The sequence below is a fragment of the Bombus vosnesenskii genome, unplaced genomic scaffold (genome assembly GCF_011952255.1).
Source record: "Bombus vosnesenskii isolate JDL3184/JDL3185 unplaced genomic scaffold, Bvos_JDL3184-5_v1.1 scf7180000013263, whole genome shotgun sequence".
NCBI lineage: Eukaryota > Metazoa > Arthropoda > Insecta > Hymenoptera > Apidae > Bombus > Bombus vosnesenskii.
The window spans coordinates 8,839,478-8,866,142 of NW_022882923.1; the positions used below are offsets into that span (position 1 = coordinate 8,839,478).

Genomic DNA, 26,665 nt, shown 5'->3' on the forward strand with positions numbered 1-26,665 from the left:
TCTGGTCTGGTCTGGCACGGGCCATTAGCATCGATCGTCTTCCGGGAGACTCGCGTCGGTTCGCGTCGACCGACCGTTTATCCTCTCGAGAATTTCCTTCTGGTATCGAGTTAAGGGGCGCCCCTTGCACGATCCCCGCGCGTCCTCTGCCCCGTATTGTCCCGTGGCACGAACGACCATTAATTCTTTCTCGACCACTGGAACAGCCGGAGATCCTCCACGTCCGACGGCGAAAGCCGATCGAGCCACCGGAACACGCCGAGATCTTCTAATCGCGCTCGTCTGTTCCGCGTACACGTAAATGGGCAGGAGATAATGGGCCGTGGGTACACGCCCGGCCAGAGGCAACGAACACCAACGACCCATCGTATAGTATACCAGGATCGAGGTTTCCAGTGAATCGCGGCTGAGGTGATATTATTATTTAGCCCGAGGAGTACCAACCCACGGTGTATTCGGCGGGACGTGTCGGGCTTGAGAATCGCTTTTGTAATGAAATACGATTTATTTACTAAATATGCGAAATATATATATATGTATGTATATATATATATATATTATGTATACGTATATACATTAGGCCATACACACAAGTACGTAATCTCTGTCCGATTTTCGGTAGTTTCGGGGAGTTGTTCGACTGCGCAGCCCCGATCGTAGCTCGTTTGGAAACGAGCGACGGATCTGGTTTTCTTTGGAAAAACGCCGCGCCACGTTGTCTACGTTTCTACGGAGAGCGCGAATAAGGTTCGCGATCCAATGTTTTTTCTTCTCTATCGCAATGTTCGACGAGGTGTACCTAGTTTTCGTAGATAACGGCAGATGTACGCGCGTGCAGGCGTCGCAGCTATGTACAAAGTATACAGACACAAAGAGAGAAGTCGCGGACGCGAAGGCAAGCGAAAGTCCGTTGGTTTCTCGTTCGTTCGTTCGTTCGTTCTTGGTTGGAGAGCGAGAACCGCGCGACCGATCTCGTCCCGACTTTTCGGAATTACAACGGGAGTTAAAAGCTTCGAAGCCGTATAACGAGTACACGTAGGTATCGTTGCGTGCTACGCGGATGCGCGTCATGCGAGAGAAACACGGATATGCGCGGGGTGGATCGTCGAGACGCCTCGCTCGGCCGCGGCTCTCGCTCGTCGCGGATTTCTATCGGAATCGCCGCGAAAGAATAGCCGACTCGCTTCCCTACGCGCTCCAGACAAATATTTACGCTATCCCGTGCACGTCGAATCGTCCAAATTAATCCGCTTACAGGCTCGTAAATCGTATTTTCGAGTCGCGTGCCGTCCAACGGGATGATAATCCGCGCGCGCGTTCTCCCGGACCCGCGACTGCCCCGCGATTGCCTCACGGCGACCCCGGTGCCCCGATCGATCATCACCCATCGGCCAAGTAGCCAAGCGATACTCGTCCCTCGCCAATTCCGCGAACCGAAATTTTTTCGGTTCCGACCCGCCTTCCAATTCCGTGTTTGTTCGATCGTTGCCGTGTTTTCATCCTGCGTTCCAACGATATTTCTCTATTATTTCGCATTTGATCGCTAGGTATGATCGTCCATCCGTCTCTTTCTTCTTCCATCCTTGTGTTTCTCATCTTCTCTTCTTTCCTGCTCGACGGAGTCCAGTCGCGCGCGTGGCAATTGCGTCTCGTGGACGCGAACGCGGCCGGCCGCGCGCGGTTCGCACGCTCTTATTCCTAGACCAAGGTTGGCAGTAGTCGGAGAAGTAGCGCGCTGGCTACTGTCAGGCACACGGAAGGCGTTGCAAGGCTGCCCTGTCCTTCCACTGAAACATTTAGCAGAAGACGCGTTTCGTTTTGATCGTCGAAAACCTCGACGAGGTCTTTATAAATACGTATAATACGTTTCAGCGTGCTAATCCATTTGCTAATAACGCGGAGCGTGCCACTGAACCGATCCCTGAAAATATCTTCGAAGCTGTTCGCTCTACTTTTGTCTACTTTTCGATATACACGCGCTGTTCGATCCACCTTGGCATCCGCTGTTCACGCGGAAAAGCTACTGGCGGATAATTTAGTTGTCGATTTTTGAAATCCGAGCAAAAATGCAACTTTTGTATTCAGCGAATTTAACGAGTTCGATCTACGAAACACTGGTATTAAGAAGAAAGTGTCAAAGTGTTTCGCATCGCCTGGTAAAGTATGCATGCCAATTAGTCGAAGGAAACCTAGACTCGAAGAAGCGAGCGAGAAGAGAACAACGTTTACGAACGAGGTTCGTCAAAGCGGAAATTTCAAGTTTTTAAGCCGATACGATTGGAACTTTGTTCCTGGACGTTTAGCCTCGATCTTCTCGAAAAGTTTCGGCCTAGGAGAATTTGGTAGGTAGCAGAGTCGCGAGGATGCAAAGGGGTGGAGAGGAACGAGAGCGAGAGCGAGAGCGGGAGCGGCGAATGCGGCAACGCGACGTACGTCGCTTCCAAGAACGACTCGGTCTAACGAGAAAATCGAAGATCGTTAAGAGCAATTTCGTCGAGACGCTCGCCATTCTCTCTCTTTCTCTTTTCCCTTTGCGCGAAGCTGTCTCGCTTCCGCTACCGTCCCCTTTGGCGATTTCGGCCGACGTTTACCCTTCACGGGCGTCCCGTCCGAGAGGCGGCGACCAAATTTCCCATTCCCTTTGCGATCGATCGTTCTCTGCGAACGCTACTTCCACTCGATTATGTTTTATTTCCACCTCTTTTAATTTTCATTCCGAATCGCGTGGCGACCCACGCGATTTCGTTCGTCGTCGTAGAATTCGTGCGACGTGATCGAGCATAACTAAGGCCACGATTCCGATTACGACGAATTTTCCCACCGACCAATGTTCCGAAGCAGTGCCAAAAATAATCAAGCACGGCAGTACCTCCATTCGAGAGAGCGATACCTGGGGTTATTGCCGAAAATGTCACTGTACTAAATATCCGTAGCTTTAATATAGATTTTCCAGTTTGTTCGAAACTCTAACGTTACATCCACGATACTCGCAACTCGTTACAACGGCGATGAAATTCGAAATACTGTGCGTAATACGCAATGTATTCGCAAAAGGTTTCCATAAGTTTCCGAAACTTCGAAATGTTTCCTACGATGTACACGCGAAAGTTCCTAGAAATATTCGAGTATTTTCGCCAGCCACCGCGTACACGCGTAACGAGTTTGATGGAATTAATCCGCGCGAAGGTAAAATTTCAAATATCGGGGCTTCGTTAACTCGACGAACTTTTTATTCTATTTGCTTAGTCAGCCAGAACCATCTACATCGATCGTAATCGTAACCTAATGTACGCAATTGATCGCTCGCGTTGAACAAGAAAGAAAGGAGAAACCGAGGCGAAAGGTAAACGAGCGTAAATTATTGTTTTAATTTTGGTAGTTGGGGCGAGCGCGCGCCTCTCGAGGGAAGCTCGGGCCGACTTTGCGGCCGGTGCAGGTCCGTTCCACGGACACCGACGATCGTAAAGCATCCTTAATTCGTTAGAGCGCGCGAACGATGCTTAATTTCCTGCGAAAGTGACTCCTCGCGTCCTCCCTTTCCCCTTCTCTTTCTCGCTTTCTACGGGGTTGCGCCTCTTTCGCTCGGAAATAACGAGGTAATCGTTTCTCGCGCCGTCAGGCACGCGTTAATTAACGCGTCCGTCGTTTCGACGGTTCTCGCTTCTCCTTCGTTCGTCCATTTTTCGAAAGAGAACGCGGCCGGCGAGAAGCGAACGAAAGACGCGTTGTGGGACACGAGAAAGGGAAACCGGAAGGCTGGCTTCGCGCGAACATACGCACGTAAACGCACGATATACGGGGTGGTTGGTACAAGCGGAAACGGGGTGATTCTACGCGAAAAAAGAAGTCGAAAATATAGAATAACAATTTTTCGTTCGAGGCTTTGTTTTCGAGAAAACCGACTTTGAATTTTGGCTCGGTACGCGTGCACTTTATCGCGTCTCGTTGTAACGGATCTCACTGTAGATCGTTGTCTCGATGGAAAAATTAAAAAAAAGAATTTTTATTCTATATTTCCCACTTCTTTTTTCGCGTAGAATCACCCCCTTTCCGCATGTACCACCAATTACCAACCACCCTGCATACGTAGCAGCCGTCTAAGACTGCGATTTTCAGACTTTTTCGTCTCGTCGCTCGTATAAATTAATTGTCAAAATTAAGCGGCACGTCGAAAAATATATTTTGCGCAACTCGGTTCGAGACTTTTAATTCCGAGATCAAAGCACACGAAAACTGAGAGCTCGTCCAGATATTTCTACAAAGTTCGACGATTACGAACGTCGGTTTTTACTATCAGGTCGTCCGAAAAGTTTCTTTCGTTTTATAAGGAAATAATGGATTTCCGTTTTGTATTATTTTATCGAATTACGTACGATCCATTTCGTTCTATCGGAATAAAGATCACGACGTTCGACAAACTAGGTTTCGTGTTTGTATAAAGATGTATCGTTGCAAAAGACGGGTTTGTAAAAGAAAGACACTCTTCGGACAACCTAACGTTGCCTATTGCCCCTTAATCTCGTCAGAACGTCCTACTATACGTAGCTATGATCGTTACACGCGGCATAAAACGATTACAGTTCGATATATCCGTAATTAAAATATACAAAATGGAATTAATAAGTACGATGGTGCAGTAATGAACTCTGTTTCAATAAAAATAGACGAGTTGTATTAATATCGAGTTTATTTACGCCTCCGGTAAAAATCGTTGCCGTTCGAGTAACGAACTACGCACACGCAATTTAGTCATTAAATATGTCTTACCAAATGCATCTATACGATATGCACACGTTGGAAAATAAAATATACGTTTATAGCCGTTATATACGTGTGGGTACTTGTCACATATATGTGTACGCATATCGCGATAGCCGTATTTTCGCGTGCAACTAGCCGAACGGAGAATTCTCGTGGAGTTCGTAACGAGGCAGAGCTTACCGAAAACTTCCGTTGTGCGCGTCTCGAAGCGTGGCTTGTCCGACATCGAGTCCAATACCACGGTCGCCTCGCATCTTCGACAAAATTTATAGAGACGTATTAATCGTCGGGGCTGGACGAATCGGGCTGTTGATGATGATAGCGATGGCATTGATGGCAGAGTGGCGGTGATGATATGAGTGTTGGTGAGTGTTGGTGGTGGTGGTGGTGATGGGTGGGGAGGAGATTGTCCAGGGCGGAATTACCTGACGTTTATTTTGTCGCCGGCGATGTGATCCGGTTCCAATTGCAGTCGTAAACTGGATATCACCGAATAAAGTCCGTGCTGCTCGAACACCATTTCCGTGTCTGGTTTCACCTGAAACAAACGCGACGGGACGTGTTCCACGAGTTGCAGCGTGTGAGAGATCGTCAGGGCGATCAGCCTCGACGATCCGGTCGAACTTCCTTTTTATCGTCGTGCGACAGTGTCGAATTCTCGCGACCGAACATCGACGAGTTACAGGAAACGAGCGAAAGGAGCGACAACGCTCGCGAGAACGAAGAACGAAACGACGCGCGACGTCTCGTGATTGGCGATCGAGACGTCAACTAGAGTTTCAGGTCCCGAATCACGTTCGAAGTGATTCGAATATATCATCGCGCGTAGGAAATGTTTTAGACGCCGTCGGTACCGGCGATGGAAGGCGAGCGAGTGGAAGCGCCGCGCTTCGAATCGAAACGCCAAGTCGAAAGGCCGCGGTACGTCGCGACGACGAGATTTCCTCCGAGAGCAAACGAGATTCGCAGCCGCGGGCTACCCGAGCAAAGAACTTCGTCTCGCTTTCGCGAAATGAAAGGCCGGCGCGCGGCAGCTACGTTTGCCGAGAAAATCTGCTCGTTGAAGGTTGGCGCGCGAGTCCTAAGGATTCCGTAGCACGGAACCGACACTGCGCACGCTGTCCTCGTTTTATCGAAACTATATCGCCTCTCCTTTTTCATCCTCGTCTTCATTTTCATCCGCTTCTTCCGTGAATCTGTTCGCGAAAGGGGGAGCGGACCGGAGACCGAGAGATAAACGAGCCTCGAAATTAAATCATTTTTAAGCCGTATTCTCCTCAGCTCGCGCCGCTACTCTCGATCCCTTTGATCGCGCCTCCGTCCTATTTTCGTTCCTCATTCGCCGAACTTCGTCGAGCCTCCTATCTCTCGTTTCTTTCGCGCGTACTCTCGCAATTTAACAACGTTCCTCTTCCTTCCCTCTTCGTTTTCCGTTTTCTCGTTTTCTCGTTTCCGATCGAACGGATCGATCGATCCGCCGAACACGTCGACGCGTTTCAGTAAATTCGAAAGTCGATGACGACCGGAGAGAGGAAAGAAGGCGCAGCCTTAGAAAGGATTGTTCGCTCGACCGCCCGAAGCCGGGTAATTGAAAGAGAATCGAAGATTAAGTGCAGCCGGAGGCGGAACGCGAGCGATCGAGGGCCGCGGGCCGTGGAAAGTCGAAGGCCTCTTGCGGCCATCCCCGTCGGCTTTGTCGCCGAATCTTTCGAGAGTCGTCACGACGAGAACGTTTTCGAAACGATATTACACTCGCGTTAAGTGGCGCGCTAAACTCGCTCAACTCCTAATGGACATCGTCGAGAAGGTTGGCAAGTTTTGCTCGAGCAACGCGGAGGTGGGAGACGACGAGCGGGATAATAGGAAACTTTTCGAGCCGTCGCGGCGCGCGCGATTCGCTGCGAAGCCCTAAAGGGGCACCGACGTTCATCGACGTAATCTTTAAACGCGCACAACTTGCGAGCTCGTGTCTACTCGCTTCAACTGCCTGCGCTTTGCGGATTATATTTTTAAATCCTCGGAGTGACGAGACCTCGCGGCCCGGCGATCTACCGCGAGAGGCGGACGATCGAAAACGCGAGATTCGATCGCGGCGTTCTTTTGTTCGACCGGTTCGACTCGGCCGACTTTTTCTCGCGGACAAATTAGATTCTCTTCGACTACGTGACGCGGATTAATTAGCAGTTAACCGAGTTGCCCGAATTTCCTTCTTCCGCCCACCGTCTCTCGTCTTTCTCTCCTCCTCGCCGTTTCTTTCTTTCGAGCAATCTCTCCTTGCCTCTGTTTCTCGAATTATTCTTCGTTGGCTCTCGTTTCCCTGAAAAGAGAAGAGAGAGAGAGAAAGAGAGAGAGAGAGAGAGAGAGAGAGAGTCGAAAAGTCGTCGAGTTGCAGAGAGTAGCCGAGGCAAAAGAGGACGTTCCCGGAAAGCGGTGGTTGGCGGTGGCACGTTGGTGCAGCGAGGCGGATGTAGAGTCGACTGGCGCCCTACTACGCGCGCGTTCTCCCACAGCTCGTTAATTGGAGCTTTGGCTCATCAAGCATCGTCGTCGTTGCCGGTATCGTTGCCTCTGCCATCGTCATTTCTGAGCGCCTCTCTCCGCGTCTTCCCTCGCTCGCTCATCCGTTTAACGATCTCTAGGTCTTGCACCGTCGTCACGGTTCGCCTATCCGCACGCTTTCGGACTCTCTTTCTCTCTGTCTCTGTCTCTCTCTAAAGTCTAAATCTATAACTTTCGAGCCGTGCTAAAATATATAACTCTCGACATATCGGCCATTACACCGGCGAACAAGCAAAAGCCTATTCGACGATTCCGCTTCTCGAAGTTCCGACGAGGCGAACGGAACGCTCGCGTTTCTCTCACCTGCTCCCTATTGATGAACCATTTGAGCGTCGCGGCGGGATGGGACTTGCCGCTGGTGCAATTCAGTCCGAGGACGTCGCCGGTCGCGTAAACCTTCTCCTCGCCCGTTATCGACGGCCCGTCTTGCGGCAGAACTGCAATCACATCGAGAACATTTACGCGCGGTCGCTTATTCTCCTCGCTGCTATCCACGCTCCGCTCTACTCTCTGTCTCGCTTCGTCTCGTGGCTTTTCTAATTTAAAGGCTCTTTTTGTAACGCGATCTACGCGAACGACGATAAGGACCTCCTCGTTAACGACCAAAATTCAACGACGCTTTCCACGCTCATCCCCTACAAAGGAGGAACTCATCTGTTGCGTGTATAGTATTTGATCGGGAACAAGCCACGATTCTGCTTATTTTTTATTACGCTGTCCAACTTAGTCAGTTTCAACCGTCGCATTAATTTCGTTGCGACAAAAATAATTAACCAGTCGACGCGTTTCACGATCCTTCTGTTTTCCTTCGAACAAAGTCAAATTCACTTCTCCTCGTACGTACGTGTACGACGTATATCTTTTATTCGTAGGTATATGCGGTTGATAATCGATTATTTCTGACTGCTGTCCGAAGTTAATGCTTCATCGTAAAACTTTGATACAGATTTTCATCTGCAGGATCCGTCACGCGTCAAATAAATCGCTGCAAACGTCATCTCTCGAAAGAAACAGCGACGACTAAATGACATTCCTTAAAACGGTCGAGACCACTTTGTTTGCACTCGTTACGGCATTGCAATATTAAGTGATTCGAAAATATACACACGACGTAACGTTGCCAAGATTGAAAAAGAATCATTTGGTATTCTTCTGTGAAGCAAGTGAACGCCGAATTCTCTTAAATGCAGTAATTACGGGAAAAGTCGAAGAATATCCGAGAGAAAAGACGATTGCGAACAACAAAGGGAGAATCTTGTGTACCGACGAATATAAAATCAATCGATGTATTCAATTCCATTCCGCTATAAATAGCGAAACGTTACCGTGAAAGAAGCTTCTATAAAGACACGTTATCCGCAAATATCTCTTCTTCGTTACGAATTTCCCCAACGACCTAATTTACACGTATTTTCGATTCGATCGTTGCACGTATCAATACCAACGACTTTTTCGTATTTAGACAGTCGTTTCGGAATACCGCGAGTCATCTGCTGTCTCTTTCGCTTGCTTTTAGTTTGCTCGATCGATGCAACGTAACGGAAAATCCGACGTAAGTATCGTACATGGGAAAAATCACTCGCGGATTCGAACGATCGATGCCGACGTTTCCATTGCGCGAGCACGCGTACCGTCGCGTAGATCGATCGACACGCGATCGAAGCTCTTCCTATTTCTCGAATATCTTAGCAAGATTGCCAGCGTTCGCGACTCGAGATTTAATCTGGACCAGTTGGAGGAAACGTTCCGCCGTCGGATCGTTTTCGAGAGCACGATCGCGATAAAAGTTCATCCCCTCGATAAGCCTTCGAAGCTGTCACGACACCCCGCTTGGAATATTCAACGAAGCCATTCGCGACTGCTGCCGGATTGATCCTTTCGCGCGTCGCGTTCAACCTTACGCGCAAAGATACACGATTCGCCTTACAACGGGACCTTGCTTCTCCTCTCTCCTTCTCGCTTTTTTGCTTCTCGTTATCGAGAGAGAGAGAGAGAGAGGGAGACTTTATCCGCGCGCTTCCCCTTTCCTATACCGCGAACAAGTTTGCGTATTCGAAGCGAGGCGTACGCGATATTCCTCGTCGGAGCGAGAATGAGCAGCAAATTGAAATTTACGAGAAACGCGAAAATCTTTGGTTACGCGACTTTAGACTGGGTGGAGTAAACGTTCGCAAAGAGAGGCTCGAAGGACCGTGGCATGCGGTTTCTTGTTAGCTTTTCGTTTGCGTCGACACTTGCGGTTCGAACGAAGGGATGCTTGGCGGAAGGAAGGAAGGAAGGAAGGAAGGAAGGAAGGAAGGAAACGGAGGAGGGTGGAAGGAGGAGAAGAAGAGCGAAAGGAAGAAAAGGATAGAAAAGGAGAAAGATCGGAAGAACGAGGAATTCGGCAGAGGCACGAACGATGGCCGCGGGTTATTTGCCGTGTACCAAATTTTCCACGAGGTCGGTAAAGGTACGGTAATGGCGGGTACGTGGTGGGTTATCGATCGTGCATGGGTCGGAGAGCGCGGCCGGACTACGAGAAGAGGAACACGACGCGGAAAGGAAATTTCATCGTTTTCGAAGACGCCACGGGAAAGCTTTCGAAGGCGGTGCGCGGCCCTTTAGTCTGCCGCGTCGCGACTCCTTTCCCGAGAACCGAGCCGACGATGCTTTTACGGTCGAGAAGCCTTTCCTTTTCGTTTATAGTTTCCCGTCTCTTCCTTCTCCGTTCCGCGCCGCTGCCATCCATCCACGCGTCTGCTGCTCCGCGTTACGATCCCCGTAATATTCGTCGGACTTTGCCTCGTCTTTACGCGACCCTAAAATTTAACGCTCCAAAGAAAGATCGAAGTTTTCTGTTGTCGTAGGTCTAGAGTGCAGGTTGATGGAAGCGCGAGCCAGCCAAAGCCGAAGCCACACGACGGCTATTCACGGTAATGGGTCGCCAGGTATCCTCGTTTCGTTTCAGTACACAGGTACACCTTGATCGTCCCTATGATCGATTTTAAAGCGGAGCGAAAGTCGACAGTCTGTTTTTGGCTCGATCGATTCCACTTTGGACCAACGTTGACATCCATCCATCCGTCTCGCAGAACGACGCTGCGGAAATATTTGACCGATGATTCTCTTCCTTCTGCCCGTTTACGTTCCCCTCGAATACCAGAGAAGACCGAAACTCGGAAATGGCGAACGCTTGGCGCAAATTACGGCGGCTCGATAGCGGTGATCAAAGGATTATTAACTAGCCGAGCAACCCGGGGACGGATTCAAAGCGAGACGGAAAGAGATCAGAGTAGGAGAGACGGTTGACGCAGACTGGTTCGCTCACCTGCGACTTCCATGCTGGCTTCTGCGCTGACCGAGTTGAAGCTAGGAGCCTCCGCGCTCACTTCGCATTTGTACCGTCCGCTACTGTGCAGGCTCACGTCCTGCAGCAGCACCTCCTTGTCGTTGGATTTTCGGTGCTGCAACAAACGAGAAGTTGTTCGATAAATCTTCCATGTTAATCGTCGACGCTCGCGGTTACGAAGCATCGATCGGATGGATAGGAACCTTTCTCGAAGAACCGATCTCTCGACGAGCTACAAGGACGATTTTTATTCCGAACTGGATGCGCAAACTACGCGCAAACTAACTGCGTAATACAGAGATTGTTTGAAACCTTGGAAACATCGTGCGAGACCTCGTTGCAAACTAACGGAGGAGCAACCTCTAAAAATCGTTGCCGAAGAAGACCCGAATGTTCAGACTCGCTGTACCGAACGACCAAATATAGGCGTTTAGGCGATCGGCGAATCCAGATCGAACGCTAATTGTTCGATTCGATCGTGTTTTCTCTCTGGGCTACCCGCGACAGGAAGCAACCTGGGGCTGCCAACGATCGCTTTATCTTTCAAAGGGGATCTCGTGGCCGCGGCAGGCGAGATCGATGCCAGGCTCCGTGTGTCGACGCACTTCTCTGTCGACCTGGAAAAAACCCTTTGCCTCTGTCGACCCGCGTTCCATCGACGAGAGCGAGTCTTTCCCTCTCCGTACCAAAGTTTACCGATACAAATGGAACGAGATGGAGCTTCTCGTTTGATCGAGCGAGCAAACAGCCACCGTTACATTTTCGCACCAATTTTTCCGAAGCTTTGCCACTCTTCGACGCGTCCAACGCCACCGTCCAGCTCTTCGCGTGGCTCGCTGCTGCGTTTTCCACACGCCGTTTGAAATTATTCTTCATAGACAGAATATTACGCTATTAGGTAGGTAAGAGGCTTACGCGCTTATATCGATTTATTGCCATAGTCGCCGCCGGTACCCGCTCTACGTACTGAAAGTTATTTCGGCGAGATAGATGGGTACGGTGGACTTGTTCCACCGGTAAGTAGAAAAGGTACGTCGCTGAGCCGACGTTGCTCAGAGGTGCGTCAGTCTGCCGTCCCCTGCGTCCCGGTTGTACACGTTCCATGTTTCGCTAACAATTTCGATACCGTTGCCAAGCATCGCGAAAGCGGCTAAACACGTTTTGTACGAGTTTTATGCCACGATTTCTAACCTTCGTGACCAACGTCGAACGAAATTTTCCATCCTCCTCTTTACGTAACAAACGTGTTTCCAGCGTGAGTCGTTCGATGCCTGACGAGACTAACTGAACGTCGGCGAGACATCGCGTCGAACGCGGTGACGATGCAAAGTATAACGGTGTTAAGTACGAGGGATCTGCGTAGCTAATTATTTCGAGAAGTTCAATCGGAAAAGGTATCTAACGTAACCAGGGGTGTCGCGACGCGATCGAGCAGGCATCCGATCGCGATTCATCCGATCGCTGGAAGCTCGCACGGAAAGGGAAGACCCGCAATAGATGGAATCGCGACGTTGCTAATCCGTTTACCCTACGCGCGGGTCTTTCTGCTTCAACGTTACGAATATTCCCCTTTCTTCGTTCCCGTTTGCACGCGGTCGGTCCGCGTCGCGACGATCCGATCGTCCGACAAAGTCCAACGGAATCTGGACGAGGAGCGCGCAGATCGAGTTGCCGACAAGTTTTTAGCGATCGCGGGGAAACGTCGACGTTTATTCCGCCGCGGTGAGACTCGGTCGAACGCAAACTTTCTTCATCGACAAATCGATTTACGTTGGAGAACGGGGAGAAAAGTTGCGGGAAAACAAGGGAGCAGGGTGAAGGGAAGTCGAAATGTCGGAGAGAATCGCATTACCTTCGGGGTTATTTCGTCCGGTGAACGCGACTCTTCGGCCGAACGATTTAGGTCGCTCGGGGAGCAAAGGGAAAAAGAGATAGAGAGACACGCGTGTCTGCGATTCAGCGAGAAACGCGGCACGTCGCTGCATCGTCGGATGCGTTCCGATAAAACGTGACTCGTTCTTCGCCGCTGTTTCGCGTGTGCTACATTTCTTGAAAACGCGTCGTGACACGGAACGAGAGGATCGCTGTCTCGGAAGGCCAAACTTTCGAACGAAAGAGCAAGACAGAGGGAAAAAGTTTCGCGAAAGCATCGGCGAGAGAGCTCGAGGTTTGAGACTTCGATTCCTAGCCGATGAAAAGTTTCGCTCCGATACGAAACACGATTTCAAAGGGAACCGCGGCGCACATTCTTCGTCTTTAGCGAACAGGGAATTAACGAACGAGGGGATTACCGTGGGACGTTTCGAAATGGTTGACGCTGGGAAAACGGCGTGAAAGCGTTGCGTCGTCGGGAAAACGATCTCTGGTCGATAAAGCGCTTAATCGCTTCCGCTAGTCGTCGATTAGTCCGCCACGATACCCTGCGCGTTCGCGGGGTAATCGCAGCTTGTCCTGCCATTCGGTTTTCTTCTATTCTTCGTAAAGTCGACCTTTAACCGGACGAGCGCGGCAGGAGCGGAGGCAGAGTTAAATAAACGCGGGGAATCGGGGCCACGATTTAAAATTTTCAGATAGTGAAATTAAGCGTGGTGTTACGTAACGGAGCAAAAGGGGAGGGGGAATGAGAGGGAAAATTAAAAGTCGAGAGCCCGAGCAAAAATATACGAGTCCGCCCGCTAAATCCACTTAATTCCTGCTACTCCAATAAGTGTCACGTGAGCGTATCCAAGTGGAGGAATGGTCCGGATGGAAGGGGTGAAAAGACACGCTCGCTTTTGTCCACGGAGAAATTTCTTTGTCGATATCGGAGAGCCATTGGACCGAGTCAGATTAATAGCTGTTCTCTCTTTCTCTTCCTTTTCTCTTCTGGATCTCGAGAACGGAGCAAAAGGATGAGCCGATTCGACTCACGTAATGCTCGTTACGCGTCGGCCGATATTAACGAGCGTCGAGGAAAACGGAACTTTCGTGCCTTCCAAAACGCGAATCGGAAGCGGACGTATCGTACCGAGAATAGACGAGTCTCGTGCGATCCGTTTCTGCCTTCCACGGCCTCCGGGACCACATCGCGCGATCCGAGAAATCGATCGGTTAGCCAACGGTTGCTCCTATCCTTCACCCAGCTCTTTCTTCCTCTTAACCTCCGAGCTTTTCCTCCGCCTTTCCGACTTTACACCGCGTGGTTCTTCCTTCAGTCACGATAGATGGCGGCGATCTCGCTCCTTCTCTCTCTCTCTCTCTCTCTCTCTCTTCCTAGTCTCGTCCCGATTCGTCAAACATTTATTCGGCACGATAAAGGCGACCTCGTTCCACCTGTATGGGGACAACGCGCATCCACCTCGTCGACGTATATCGAAACGTATCGCGAACTTTATGCTTTTCCACCCCGTCGTTCCTTCGCCCTTTTTACTCCGTCCATTCCAACTGGTTCGATGAAATACTTTTATAGACGACGTGGAATAAAATTCGGAAAGGGAAATTGAATAGAGGCTTCTTACGTTCAAAGCTGGGTGCCGTCTCGGCCGTGGACGAGCCATCTCTTCGACGAACAAGCGCGCGACTCGGTTTTACATTCCGCATGGTGATCGGCCGCGCTACCGCGGTCGAATTTCAGGTCTCTATTCTTGCTCGCGGGTTCTAGAACACGCGCCGATATCGTACGTAACCTGACATTTTGTCCGAGGGTCGAGGAAGCTATGGAAACGACGATTAATCGACCAGAGTTTTATATTCGCGGAACGTTGCCCGGTCAACGCTCCAACGAAACAATATCGCCATAATTAATATCGATAATGTCGAAGTGGTCACCACTTCTAAGAAAACTCTACATCTGGTCTGTTTAGTTTTCTCAAGCGCCGAAGCTATCGACAGCGTATAGACGAAAGACTGCGACGAAGACAGACCGTAAACGGTAGACAGGCGACGTTGGCTTCGGGGTTTTCAGTTATCGGGTAACACAGCTAGAGTGCGGATCTGGACCAGTTGAAATTGTATTCTTACTTAGAATTACGCTTCTATTTAAGTATATTTTCTACCTTACAATTTATCCGCGAGTTTCTCCGTTTACACGTCAAATAACCTCGACGGATAAAATTTGAGAAACGTATATAAACGGAAGGTAGAAACCGAAGAAATTTTGTAACTCAGAAGTTTCGTAAATATCCTGATACTCATGAACCGATGGTTACACGAGGAACCGGTAATGGCTGACTTTTACGTTTATCGCGTGACACGAAACGCTTCGATATTCGAACACTCTCCTAGTTTATCGTCACCTGGTCGCATTTGTACGCGTACGCGAATGTTCTACCTTTTCTCCTTTGAACGAGACTCGCAAAAACGCAAATTCTCCGCACTGCCGGTGATATTGGTTTCGTTGTTCGTTCAGTATCAGAGTAAACGAACGTCTTTACGATCAGCCAGCCAATTTCTCGTCAACTTGCAGCCACTTGTTACGACTCTGTATGCGCATAAACGACGCTTACGATCTCCCAGTCGTTATCCTTGCGTGACTCGCAGAAGAATCGAGGAATTATTTGACCAGAGCTTTAAATATATTACACGTTGGCTCAGTGTTGCGACAGATCGTTTCAAACGGATTTCATAAACACGCGATACCGATCGATTAATCTTTCCTTTGCGAATCTGTTACACGGGACTGGTAGACGTTCTGTCAGGCGGCTCAACTTCTCGGTAGACAAACCAGCGAACTCCAGTTTTCGTTAATTTCTCAGTTTCGTTACACAGGTACAGGTGTTGTCGATGTTTCCCACGAGTTGATTTATTACAAGTGGATGGCACGCAAGTAACAGCAAGTCTCGAGGCAAATTTAAAAAATAGCGTTTGTAACGTGGTCGCTTCTTTATGCTTTTCATTATATTTCCGAGTGGTTCGCTTATAAACGCCGGTGTACGTAACGTAAAAAGTTCCAGCTAAAAACATAATCCAAAAGTAAACTTGTTAAATAAAACAATAACATGGTAGTGAGTCGCGTCATTTTCGTATCCAGCAAACCTTCGTTACTTTCCCACCGACTGAACTCAATTTCGCGACACGTCGACAGCCGTGAGAGAAAAAAGAGAAGCACATTCGCGAAATGTTTACCTTAGATCGGACCACCGACGCATATTCGCAGATGTAATTGCGCGCGTTTCAGCGCATTGCGTAATACAAAAATACGTCTATACGCGCGTACAGATACGCTGGATATTGAAGTTGGATACGAGATAAAAGAGCCGAGTAACTGCTTGCTCTTTCCTTCTGTACTTTTACCGATCGCTCGTAAGTGGAATTTCCGTCGATGTCGCTCGCTTTGTTAGTTCTCGTAACGGGGGCATCGCCATGCGCGAATCGTTGCTTCTCTTCCTTCTGGATCTCGTTGATTCGTCTTCGTCCTGTCTTCGAGAAAAGCGAGAGCGAGAGCGAGAGCGAGAGACAGTCAGACAGAGAGAACCGTGGTCGAGATCACGGGAAGGTTAATCGCGCTCCGATCGAGCACGAGCGTCGAGCGGAATTGTACAAAGATAATCCGTAAAGTAGAAGGCGGAGAAGACGCGGACAGCGGATGTCGCGCGCGTGGTACGTGGCAATACGATGATCAGATACCAAAGTCGGAACAAGAGTGCGCGACGTTGCGGGACACAGGAGAGCTTTCAACTCACGTCAACTTTAACGCCCTCGACGCGATAGCTGTGCTTCGTAGGTTCCCCTCTAGGCACGTATCTGTAGAATTCCTCGTGATCCTTGTACCACGTGATGGAGTAAAGCTTGTCCGCTTCTAGGTCGTATCTGAAACAAGAGAGCAAACGATGCGTGACTTATCGTTAAGAAAAGCGCCGGTTGAATAGTTTCTCGACCATTTGTTTATCCATTTGTTTGCGCCCGGGGTTTCGCGCGCGTGACAATACGCAAGAGTAAGAAGTTTCTTTCTAATAAAGAACGGTACAAAGTTGTTGGGCGAGCTGGAATATTCAGGCTCGTTCGGGACGCTCGATCGCGAAGAATTCACACGTTTAATGTTGTAATAGGAATGCGTTCAAACGCGTTTCGCGAACGAGAGCTTGCATATTACTTTGCATGTAATCTTCACTCTCTGCAAACGCAAGGTTCTGATCGATTAATCGCTTCCTGGTATCGATTCTTGAATTTTCTGAGAAATGTTCGATGCGCCGGTGCTATTATACGTATATGTACGTTCTGTGTCTTTGTATATAGAAGAGGTTCTTCTTGCATGTATAGTTGTGTCATCGCATCGTATTTCAATTATTTCTATCAAGATTACTGGATATGAAACAGAATGGCCATTAAACAAATAAATAAATATTTCGTTTTCTCTCCCTTCCTCTCTCTCTCTCTCTCTCTCTCTTTGTATATCCTCGGCGCGTTTCTCTTGGTTAATATCGATTAGTCGAGACCGAGGACGAAAGCAGATGAAACGGTAGTCGTGACGCGTACGAACCGCGGAATCGTTTCTCGATTAGTCGCAGAGTAGACCGTTTCGATGGTTGGGCCGTGCGAGTAATGGAAACTGTTACCGGTTTCCGGCAACGTATTTGAAGTATCGAGCGCGCGTTTGATGTATTTTTTGCTTTACATATCGGAGATTTCGTTCGTTTATCCGATATTCCATGGAATCGTCTCATCTGGTCTCGGTGTCTCGTTTTGTTTCGTTATCCCGGCTGTTCGGTCTTCTGCGGTTCGCGAATGTTACGTAACTGAACGTTGTTGCGTTTTGGAAAAGGCCGGTGAACGTTTTTCCATCCACAAAGGGGAAGAAGCAACGGGAAAAGGAAGAGACGCAGGTAATGCGAAGGGTGGGAACGGCCAGGTAAAAACGATTCGGGTTCTCGCGTCGCACGATAAACGAGACAGCGGTTGCCGAGAATCGTGCGAGCTACGTGTTCGTCCGTAGGTATGCGCTTTAACGTGATTACAATGATGCCCGGCACGAAGGAAGGAACGGGCCACTGTCGCGTGACAAGCTTCCAACCTGGCGAACAACAATTACGGTAATTGATCAACATCCGCGATCCAAGCGTAGCGTCGCGAATCGCATCAATTTGCTAATCGAGTGCTTTCCTCTCGTTCATCGTTCTCCCGTCGGGGAATTAAAAAAAAAAAAGGTCCCTCGGAGGATTCTCCGTTCGCGTCCCATCTTCGAAAACCGGAAATCTTTTAGCTCGGATAATTCCACGGAATCGAACGTCCGGAAGATTTTACGAGCAAACGTGGTTTCTTCGTCTCTTCCGCCCTCTCTCTCTCTCTCTCTCTCTCTCTGTCTCTGCCTCTTTTTCCTCGGATCGTTTCCTTCGTCGTAACGAAATCGAATCGACCTCCACTCTGCCGTTCTTCCTCGGTGATCGTCGTTCGTCAACACCGATACCGTTCGCGTTCCGCTATCGGAATCGCCGATAAAATCGCGAAGCGCAACAGGCTATTCCGCTGGAGCGCGAGCTGGAGTGCAACGCGATAATTAATATTTGTAAAGTAATTAAACTGGCACGTTTGTGTTGTAGTGGAGCGACGATGTCTGGAGTCACCGTGGCGCGATACGTCCTGCTTTTCGGATTCGCTGGCTGCCTCGCGTAATAGCATCGACCGTATCCGGCGGAACGATCGCGGATAACGCGCGACGGCGAAACTCGCTCGTTGGAAAACTCGTCGACTAATACGCGGTGGTACTTTCATCCTCGAATTGGACCGTATCTATTATACACACTCTGCTTGCGGCGATCGTCTCGATAACAAAGCAGCGAGAAGACCAGCTTACGTTTACCAGCGATTAAATTTTATCCGCGTCGTATTTTATTCCTCCTCTGGCATTCCTAGATGGCTGGATGCAACGTCGTTTCTCTTATTGTCGTGCGCGTCTAGCCTCGTGTCTCGATCGTAATCGTCTTTCGGAATTTACCCCGTCGGCTTCACCCCTTTCCTCTCTGCCATTCTCTCAACTCGTTAAATTGCGTTGCAACGGAGAGTCGGTCGATTACGTTTCAACGTAGGCGTTCTATATCGTCGAGTCAACGACGAGAAGAGTACGATAAGGTAGTTGCACGCCGCGTTACCGTTAGATACCGTGCACCGTCGTATGGAATACGTCGATGCTCCGCTGTAGGATGTTGTATCGCGACGTCGTTTGTACAGTCTGTTGGCCAACTAGCCGGTTACTCGGTTGCTCGGTTGCTCGGTTGCTCGATCGTTGCACCATCGCGAAGCGACACGGTCGCATAGTGACATCGTTGCATAGCCGACGTACCCAAGGGGGGCATCCGGTAGGGTGGGGTTGCTCCGCTTCCGCTTGCATTGGCACCGGTGCTGCTGTCGCCATCGCCGTCACCGTCGCCGCCGTGGAGGTAGCTCCCTAGTTGCCAGCTGCAGCTACCGGAAAAGGGATTGCCGCATTCGAGCGTAGGTGCACAATTTGGAGGGCTGCGTCGTGGGATTGATTTGCATCCTCCGGCTCATTTGCCGGGTCGTGTCCTGCGGGAACTCCCCCTTCGCCTCCCCTCGGATTTCCAAGCTCGCGCGCTCTCACGCTCCGCCTTTCCATTTTCTTTTCTCTTTGTGGCGGCTTTCCCAGCTTTCCCTCCTTTCTATATAGATCCTACCAATTTTCTCTTCCGTCGTATCTGCTTCTTTCCCTTCTTTCCACCCTCTTCCTCTCTTCCCTTTGCTTTCCCTTTCTCCGAGACCTTGCCTCGTACACGGCAAAGCGGAAATCTTTTGTTTCGACTCGATTCCATCCGATTCGATTCGATTCGTCGAGTATGCACGTGCGCGCACGGTATCCGCTCGTCAACGAGCTACAGCGACGGTGCAGAGGACCGCGCGCCAGGCAAATTTCTCTGTTCTTTGATCAAATTATCGCGTGTCGGATTTGCGAGTCGCGGTAGAACGCGCAAGAGGGAAGCTGCTTTATATCCACCGGGCACCCCATTGTTCGCAGCGGAGAGAGATTCGGTGCAGCAGCGGAAGGGCTGTAGCTTCGACGTATCGCGACTGTACGTCGTATCCTGTATGCGCGTAAAAGCGTTCTTGACGTTGGAAAATTGCCCAACTATCTTCGGTCCGTCGTCGCTCTATCATCTCGTTCGATGGCCCAGACGGAGCTCGGAGAAAGCGTTTTTCCGCCTTCGACTACCATTCGCCGGCCGTTCGAAGAAGTTGCGCAAAGTTGGAAGATTTGTAACGAAGAGAAGTCGATCGTTCTTCTGTTCGAGAAGTTACGCGTCTCGAGAAAGGAGTGCGTCTCGGCGTAGAACGTCGCAGACGACAGTCCATCGCACACTCAGTCTTCGGACTTTGCTTCCGATTCGAAGATTCCGTTGAACGCTTGCGAAGCGTTAGACGCGCTCGGAAGGATTCGCTCGCGATCTCCGTGGCGATGAAATTTCCCGGAATTTCGACGGGTGCGAGCAAGAAGACGAGGAGGGACGGCTGCTCGCGCGCCAAAATCACGAAGGAACTTGGTCGTCGGTCTCCGCGCCCCGTTAAAGCCGCTCGGAATGCCGTTTGGAGCGGGACGAAACAGGCGAACCGGAATTGAACAGGACAGAGAACGGAACGGAGAATGAAACGAGGTGAGCTGAAACGGGTTGCCGGGACGAGACAGGACGGAGCGAGGTTAGGAGCGGAGAAGAGAAGAGGCGACGCGCCGGATAAACCAACAACCGAGCGCTCGCTGGGGACGGTAAACTAATTTGCAATTTATACCTACGTCGGAAAACGATCCCCGTCTCTTTGCTGCGTCATGCTGCCGTCCTGGCGCTTCACTGGCACCCAATATCAAAGAACTTCGTGTACATGCTCGTCGTCCAACTCTTTCCTTTTTCCGCGAGAGAATGTCGCTTCTGTCGAGAAAAACGGTACGTCGACCCGGATAATCGAGGATACCGAGCCAAACAAACGACGCCTTCCCGCCCTCCCCCCCCTCCCTCTTCGCTTTCATCCTCTCGCCCGTTTCCTCGCCTACCGCTCGACCAAGCGACGATCGTTTCCATCGAATACGACTCTGCGACTCTGGACACGACCTACCGACTCCTAGCGTCCTCTGAATAAATCACATCGATTTTAAGAGTGTACGAGAAGATGCCGAGTACCGCGCAACACTCCGAGCGAAATGTCAATTTAGCTTCGAACCTCGTTAATTACGCAAATCGTCTCGTTGCCGTTCTCGCCTTGCCGCTCCACCTTCTTTTCCTTCCATTTTTCAAACGACTTTCGGCAAGTCCTATCCTCGACGCGCCTCCCAAGACGTCCGAGAATAAACAGGACATCGACCGTATTTATCGTCGAGAATGTCGCGTCAGCCTCACTTTATAAAACTCGATGCCGATCGTCGTACCGTGGCTGCTTGAACATCGAGAAACGAGGGAGGGACGAGAGGAAAACGATACCGCCGCTGTTTCGTTCGCTCTTGCGGCCTATGAACCAGCTATCGCGAGCCTTATTCCAGAAGAGAAGGAGAATGAGATTAGAATACGAATGGCTGGTTGTTTTGGCAGGACCATGAGGAACGAGGACGCGGAGAAAAGTGCCGCGCGAACGTGTCACGTTCCACCGTTTGAAAAAAACCGAACGGAAGGAAACGACAACTGAACGTAAGAACGAAGAGTCGGAAAGAGTACGTTCGTTTGGCTGGTAGATACCTGGGAAAAATGGAAAGTCGCGAGACTTTGGACCTTCGGTCGTAAAGTGAAAAGACGGCGACCTGCTACGTCAAGGTCCTCTCACACCTTCTCCTCGTTCCGAATTTCTCGACGTATAGAGCGGAGCTCAGACTCCGATTACACAGATCTCACGTGCCTTTTGCTATTTCGTTGCCATGTCGATACAACGGTACAGCACCAAGATAATAACGTTCGATCGTCTACCGATGCTACTTGCGTATCGGTGTTGCCCACTTACAAAATTAAAATCTAAAAAAAGCAACGGCGAGTCACACAGCGTACGACACGTTTCTGGCAACTGGGTCAAGCTATAACTTTAAAGCGCTAGAAAATAGATGAATATTTTATCGGATAAGCTGAAATTGTTTCGAGTGGCGCGTCGCGCGGTACGTGCGTCTTCTTCGCAAGCGAAATCGTTTCAAGATTGCAGCGTCGATGCTAAAAAAAAAGGAGCGATACGCAACAGTATTTATTATTAGGCTAGTAGGACTAGTTAGATGATACACGACGATCTTTGCTTCGTTACATTTTGCGACGAGAAGACGACGACGAAAACACGCCGATCTCTGTCTCTTCCGACGATAATCTGTGCCTCGACGTCAAAGGCAACGAGGCGATATTTTTAATCTCTAGGGGGGCTAAATCGATCGATCAAAATACAAGAATAACGAAAAAGTTTCAATTCAATATCGCAACGTTACGCTGGTTCGCTGTTCTCAAGTTATTGAGTTTCAAAACGTAATAGTTCGATAGAGTCTGTTCGAGGATACGTGCCAGCGGCGCGCAGGATATGCCACTCCGACTGACGAATTTTGCTTCTCAACTTTATAATTCGATAACGCACGACCGATTCGCGAATTCGAACAACTCCATTCGACAACCTGCGCTCCACTCGCGTTGCGACTTTCTTCTCCGTTTCTCGTCCTTCTCCTCGCCGTTCCATCACGCTTAGATAAATTTTCCGATGCGTCCGAGATACAATCGATAACGCGTTGATATTATACGACGCGAACATTGGTCCCAAGAAAAATAACGCTTAAGACCAAAATTGGAAAAATCTCTATCTTGCGCACGGCTTCGCGTTCTGTGAATTAATCTTGGGATTTTGCTCGGCAACTGGCTGGCTACGCGGATGGGATCAACGCGTTGATTCGATCGATCGGTTTTCGCGATCAACGGTGCAATTTGGTTCGACGCGTCCGTCTCGCTGGATATTATCGAGCGATCTCGCGGTCTAGGTCGACGACACGTTCGCGAAAATCGATTTTCCCTGGAAATCAAAGTCGACTCGGCAATTGCTCGCTGTTTCTTACATTGCTCGTGAAAACAAGTACCCACTAGAAATGCAGGCGCGCGCGATATCCAACGGTCGACCTTATTTTCTTCGTGAAAAGTCGTTGAGTCCGCGCCACTAATTAGAATGCATATTCCGACTAGCCGTAATTGTAGGACGCGCAATGCTGGCACCATAATTTCATTACGTCTTAATTAACATGGTGGCACGCGCGCGGAGCTTAAGGATCCACGAAATATCATCGAGGACACGTTACACGGTTAATCCACGACCACGGTCGTTGGTTCCATCTTTTCCAAAGTGTATTTCGATGTTCCGCGTGACTTTTAACGATTATTTAAGTCGTGTTACGACAAAGGCTTTGGCGATACGATCGAGAAGGTGACGGATGTACGCTCTTGTCTGTGAGTCACCTGACACTCGCTAGTTTCCAGCGCGAGCCTTAACGAGACAAGTTTTAGTAAAATACGTGTAATAAATCTTGAAAACTTTCAACAGATTCTCGGATAATTCAATGTTTCTTACAACATACGCGATTAACGAGCGTTAGCTTCGTTTTACGACGACCTGCGTGAAAGATCGAATCGAAGCTGTAGAATTTTTCTTGTACGAAAACTCGTTTCCGAGTAAGTCGGTGCTCAGGATTCGTGGGGTTACACGCGCTCTGTACTCGAATACGACGTAGACAAATTTTTCTGGCATATTCCGTTTAAACCTTCAGCTTTTGTCATTTTGTCAATGTCCAGTAAGCAAAAGTAGGACAAAAAGTAAATGATTTTTCAGAATTTTAATACTAATAAATAAAATTATCGCGTGATATATACGCTTGTGTCTCATTTCTCATTACTTGGTATTCGATAAATACGAACAGTGTTTCAAGCAAGCATTACATCGACACGTGTCGTATGTATGCAGGCGTAACGCGCGAGATCACGTGTAAATGTACTTGTATTCGACAGATTTTTATTATCGATTTATTCCGAAATAATGCTACGATAAAATGTCACTCCACATTTTCGATTTATTTTTTCATGTAGATTTATACCACTCTTTCGTGTTTTAGTACGAGCCCGAAAACAATCCGTATAAATCAACAGAGAAATTAATACGAATGATCGATATTTCTACCGTATTCTATCTATCGTATCGAAAACAAGCCAGATATCATGCTAATTTACATGTAGCGCATTACCGTTCGAGTTAAAAGTATTTACCAGTACTATCGCGCAACATTAATTCGCAAGTAATGGAATAACGTATTTCGGTACGATACGCGTATTTTCAAGCTTGCGGATAACGTATTAAAGTGGCCGAAACTTTGTACGATTATTATTCCAAAGTTCTTCGTATCTTCGCTATGGTAATAAGCTCGCGGGAAACGGGAAACTCTCTTCTTTAAAACGATTTCAGTTTTATACTGTTACGACTTTCCATTCCTGAGATATCATCGTTTAAAGCGGAGCATAATGTTTAACGTTTTAATATCGTCTTCCTATTTCCGCGATCGAATCTCACACGCTCACCTACAGTTACTGACCTATCTCACAGGCTCCAACGTCTCACGGGATGGTCAGCGGCACGTTGAGTCGACGACGTTGTTTTTACTATTACGATCACGCGCACGCATTCTCCGCGATGAAACAGATACCATTCGCTATTTCTCGTAATTTAGAGCTTTCAGGTTTTATATCTCGAGAACCGATCGAGTTGTTAATCCGACGCGATTACAAATACGAAATCACACCACGAAATTTATCCGTTCGTCGCTGTTCTTCGATACTCGCGTGTTATACCGTGCGTTATGCTATTCCGTATGACTTTATTAAAGCTACGAAAACAACTCTCTGCTCGAAACTCTGTCCTATCAACGACTCTATGATATTTAAAACTCCCATGGAAAGCTTTATGCCGGAGGGTTTTAAAGCCTCGTGCCCTACGTCGCGTTACTCCTTCGGCGCGTTCCGTCTCTGCGAGGGGAATAGATGTCGTCTGGTATGGGAATGAACGGCAGTTTGGTCAACTCTGCGGAAGTTTCGCAGGGTTTAGTTGGCTGTAGTAACCGTTAAGGCGCGTACTCACCAGTAAACATGTTTGCAAACATTTTACGACCATTCCACGATTTTCTCACAAACGCTTCTTGTATCAACCGACTCTCGACCAGTTCTAAAATCTATAGCCGACGTTCGCCTAATGATTCGTTCGGCGCTATTCACGCGACTGTCGTCTACAGTTATTCGAATCTCTGATCGATCGCGTACTGAAAATACTGCGATTTGGAAAAAGTCGAAAGGCATCAGCTATCGGTATGGGCATTTCGTTTGTATGTCCGAAGCTTCGAGCTAGATTTTATAAACGACGAAACAAAGATAAGGAGAAAGAAACGATCGAGCAACACCGATAGCCAAGTACTCGGATGCCTTGCATCGTCTTCGCCTATGAATCGTGGTTAATGGAGATTCGTTAACAGAGATTCGCCGAGACCCGTCGTTTCCTACCGGAAGAAACTTTGATTCCGCGCTAACTACTGGACTCGCGCAATTACCGGCCATACGACAACCCCGACGAAGACGGGGAGAACGGACCGCTACGATGATCGACGCAGGGACGCTACAGGCTGCGCGTTCCAACTCGCGTTCACTGGAGGGCGAAACGTTCGTTCGAGTTAGGCGTTCGAATTCGTGTTCCAGGCAATAGACAACGGAACGAAAGTTCTGCATAGTTGGAAGCAACTCGGCCCTTATTCAACGAGAAGCTCTCGTGGCTGTGGACGAAATCTGCAAGATTGCCGTGTAACCGGAAGAGGAAATGGCACAGGGACGTCACGAAGCAGACGCGCAAGGAGGAGGCCAGGGTTCCGCGAACGAATTCGAAAGAGATCTCGCGGGAGTCGAAGATTGTACGCGCTCGGATGCCTCGGGAAGCATCTTTTTCAGGCGAGAAACCCAACAGAGGTAAGAGGAAGCTTTGCCGCTCGGATTGCGGTCTACGATATTGCGAGTATAAATAAATAAAGCGCGAGGAGAGAGCGGAAAGATATCGAGATTCCTAGCTCCAAGGGATTACCGATCCATCCTCTTCTTCTCGTCTTATTTTTAATCTTATTTACCGTCTCGCTCGGACGCTAAGCGTAAACTCGATACGTTATTGGCTGGCATCTTATCGATGTCTTTACGAGTTCTTCTCGTCTGGTTTCCCTTGCTGTAAATAAGAGAGAAAAATCGCTCGACCCGTCTTCGCGTTTCTTCGTTGCGGTTCCCACTCGTATCGGACCGCTCGATCGCTCGCGTCCGACTCCAACGGCTTTGTCGTTTTCCAGGGATTTATTCGCTGGATGACCGCGAATCGATTTATCTCGCGTGCATTGAACGCGTGCTGAAAACGTCGCCAGCAAAGTAGAATCGTTATGGAAGACTGGCGCGCGACGACGCCACGTCGAGTCAGACGAAAAATGCCAACGGTTCCTACGACGCCATCGTTCGCAGGCGTTACGACACCTGTTAGCCTCGCGCACAACGTACTTAGCGAACGCAACGCTGCACGGAAAGCAATATTTTCCAATTAATAACGTCAGCTTCCTCGTTGCTCGTATTTGTATGTCAGCCGTTTCTGTCTCTTCGAACGTCCCGACATTTACGAACAACGACGTACGCGTTTGCTTCGGCAGGTACACAGCCGGCGATGATTTCGCGCCCGTCGTTCCCGAATGTGGCATCTGTACGATCGATCGTCGTCGGTCGATCGAAAAAAAGAGACGCGGAAGGACCAGCGAGAATCTCTTTGAAAACGACGCCGCTCGACGACGTTGCACCACGTCCGAGTACTCTTACCTGCACTCGAGAAGCGCACTCTGGCCCCTAAAGGAGTACGGCGGGACGCTTATGTAAAGCAGCTTCAGCCCAGTCACTGTAACAGAAAGAGGAAACAAATTTTTTGTATTTTTTTTAGACACCGACGGCAGCCATATCTCTCCCTTTGGTCTTCTAACTTTCGAGAAATGGGGTGCGAGGACTAGCCGAAAGTTGAAGAAGCGCGAGATCTAGCGCATGCTTGCTA

The 26,665-nt window shown here is 49.1% G+C and overlaps 1 protein-coding gene across 5 annotated transcripts in view; it reads right to left on the minus strand.

The window, feature by feature from the left end:
• Positions 1–537: 537 nt before the first annotated feature.
• LOC117232802 overlaps positions 538–26,665 on the minus strand; it is a 143,119-nt gene continuing 116,991 nt past the window's right edge. For 4 of the 5 annotated variants that reach the window (XM_033492461.1, XM_033492486.1, XM_033492496.1 and 1 more), the window contains 7 exons: positions 26,440–26,515; positions 16,312–16,438; positions 10,631–10,766; positions 7,624–7,757; positions 5,187–5,299; positions 4,942–5,015; positions 538–1,787 (listed from right to left, as the gene is read on the minus strand). In XM_033492461.1, coding sequence (XP_033348352.1) covers positions 1,699–1,787; positions 4,942–5,015; positions 5,187–5,299; positions 7,624–7,757; positions 10,631–10,766; positions 16,312–16,438; positions 26,440–26,515 — 749 coding nt within the window. In that variant the 3' untranslated portion in view covers positions 538–1,698. Of the gene's footprint in view, positions 1,788–4,941; positions 5,016–5,186; positions 5,300–5,338; positions 7,079–7,623; positions 7,758–10,630; positions 10,767–16,311; positions 16,439–26,439; positions 26,516–26,665 lie in introns of those variants that run through there. The other variant, XM_033492470.1, reaches the window with a different exon arrangement.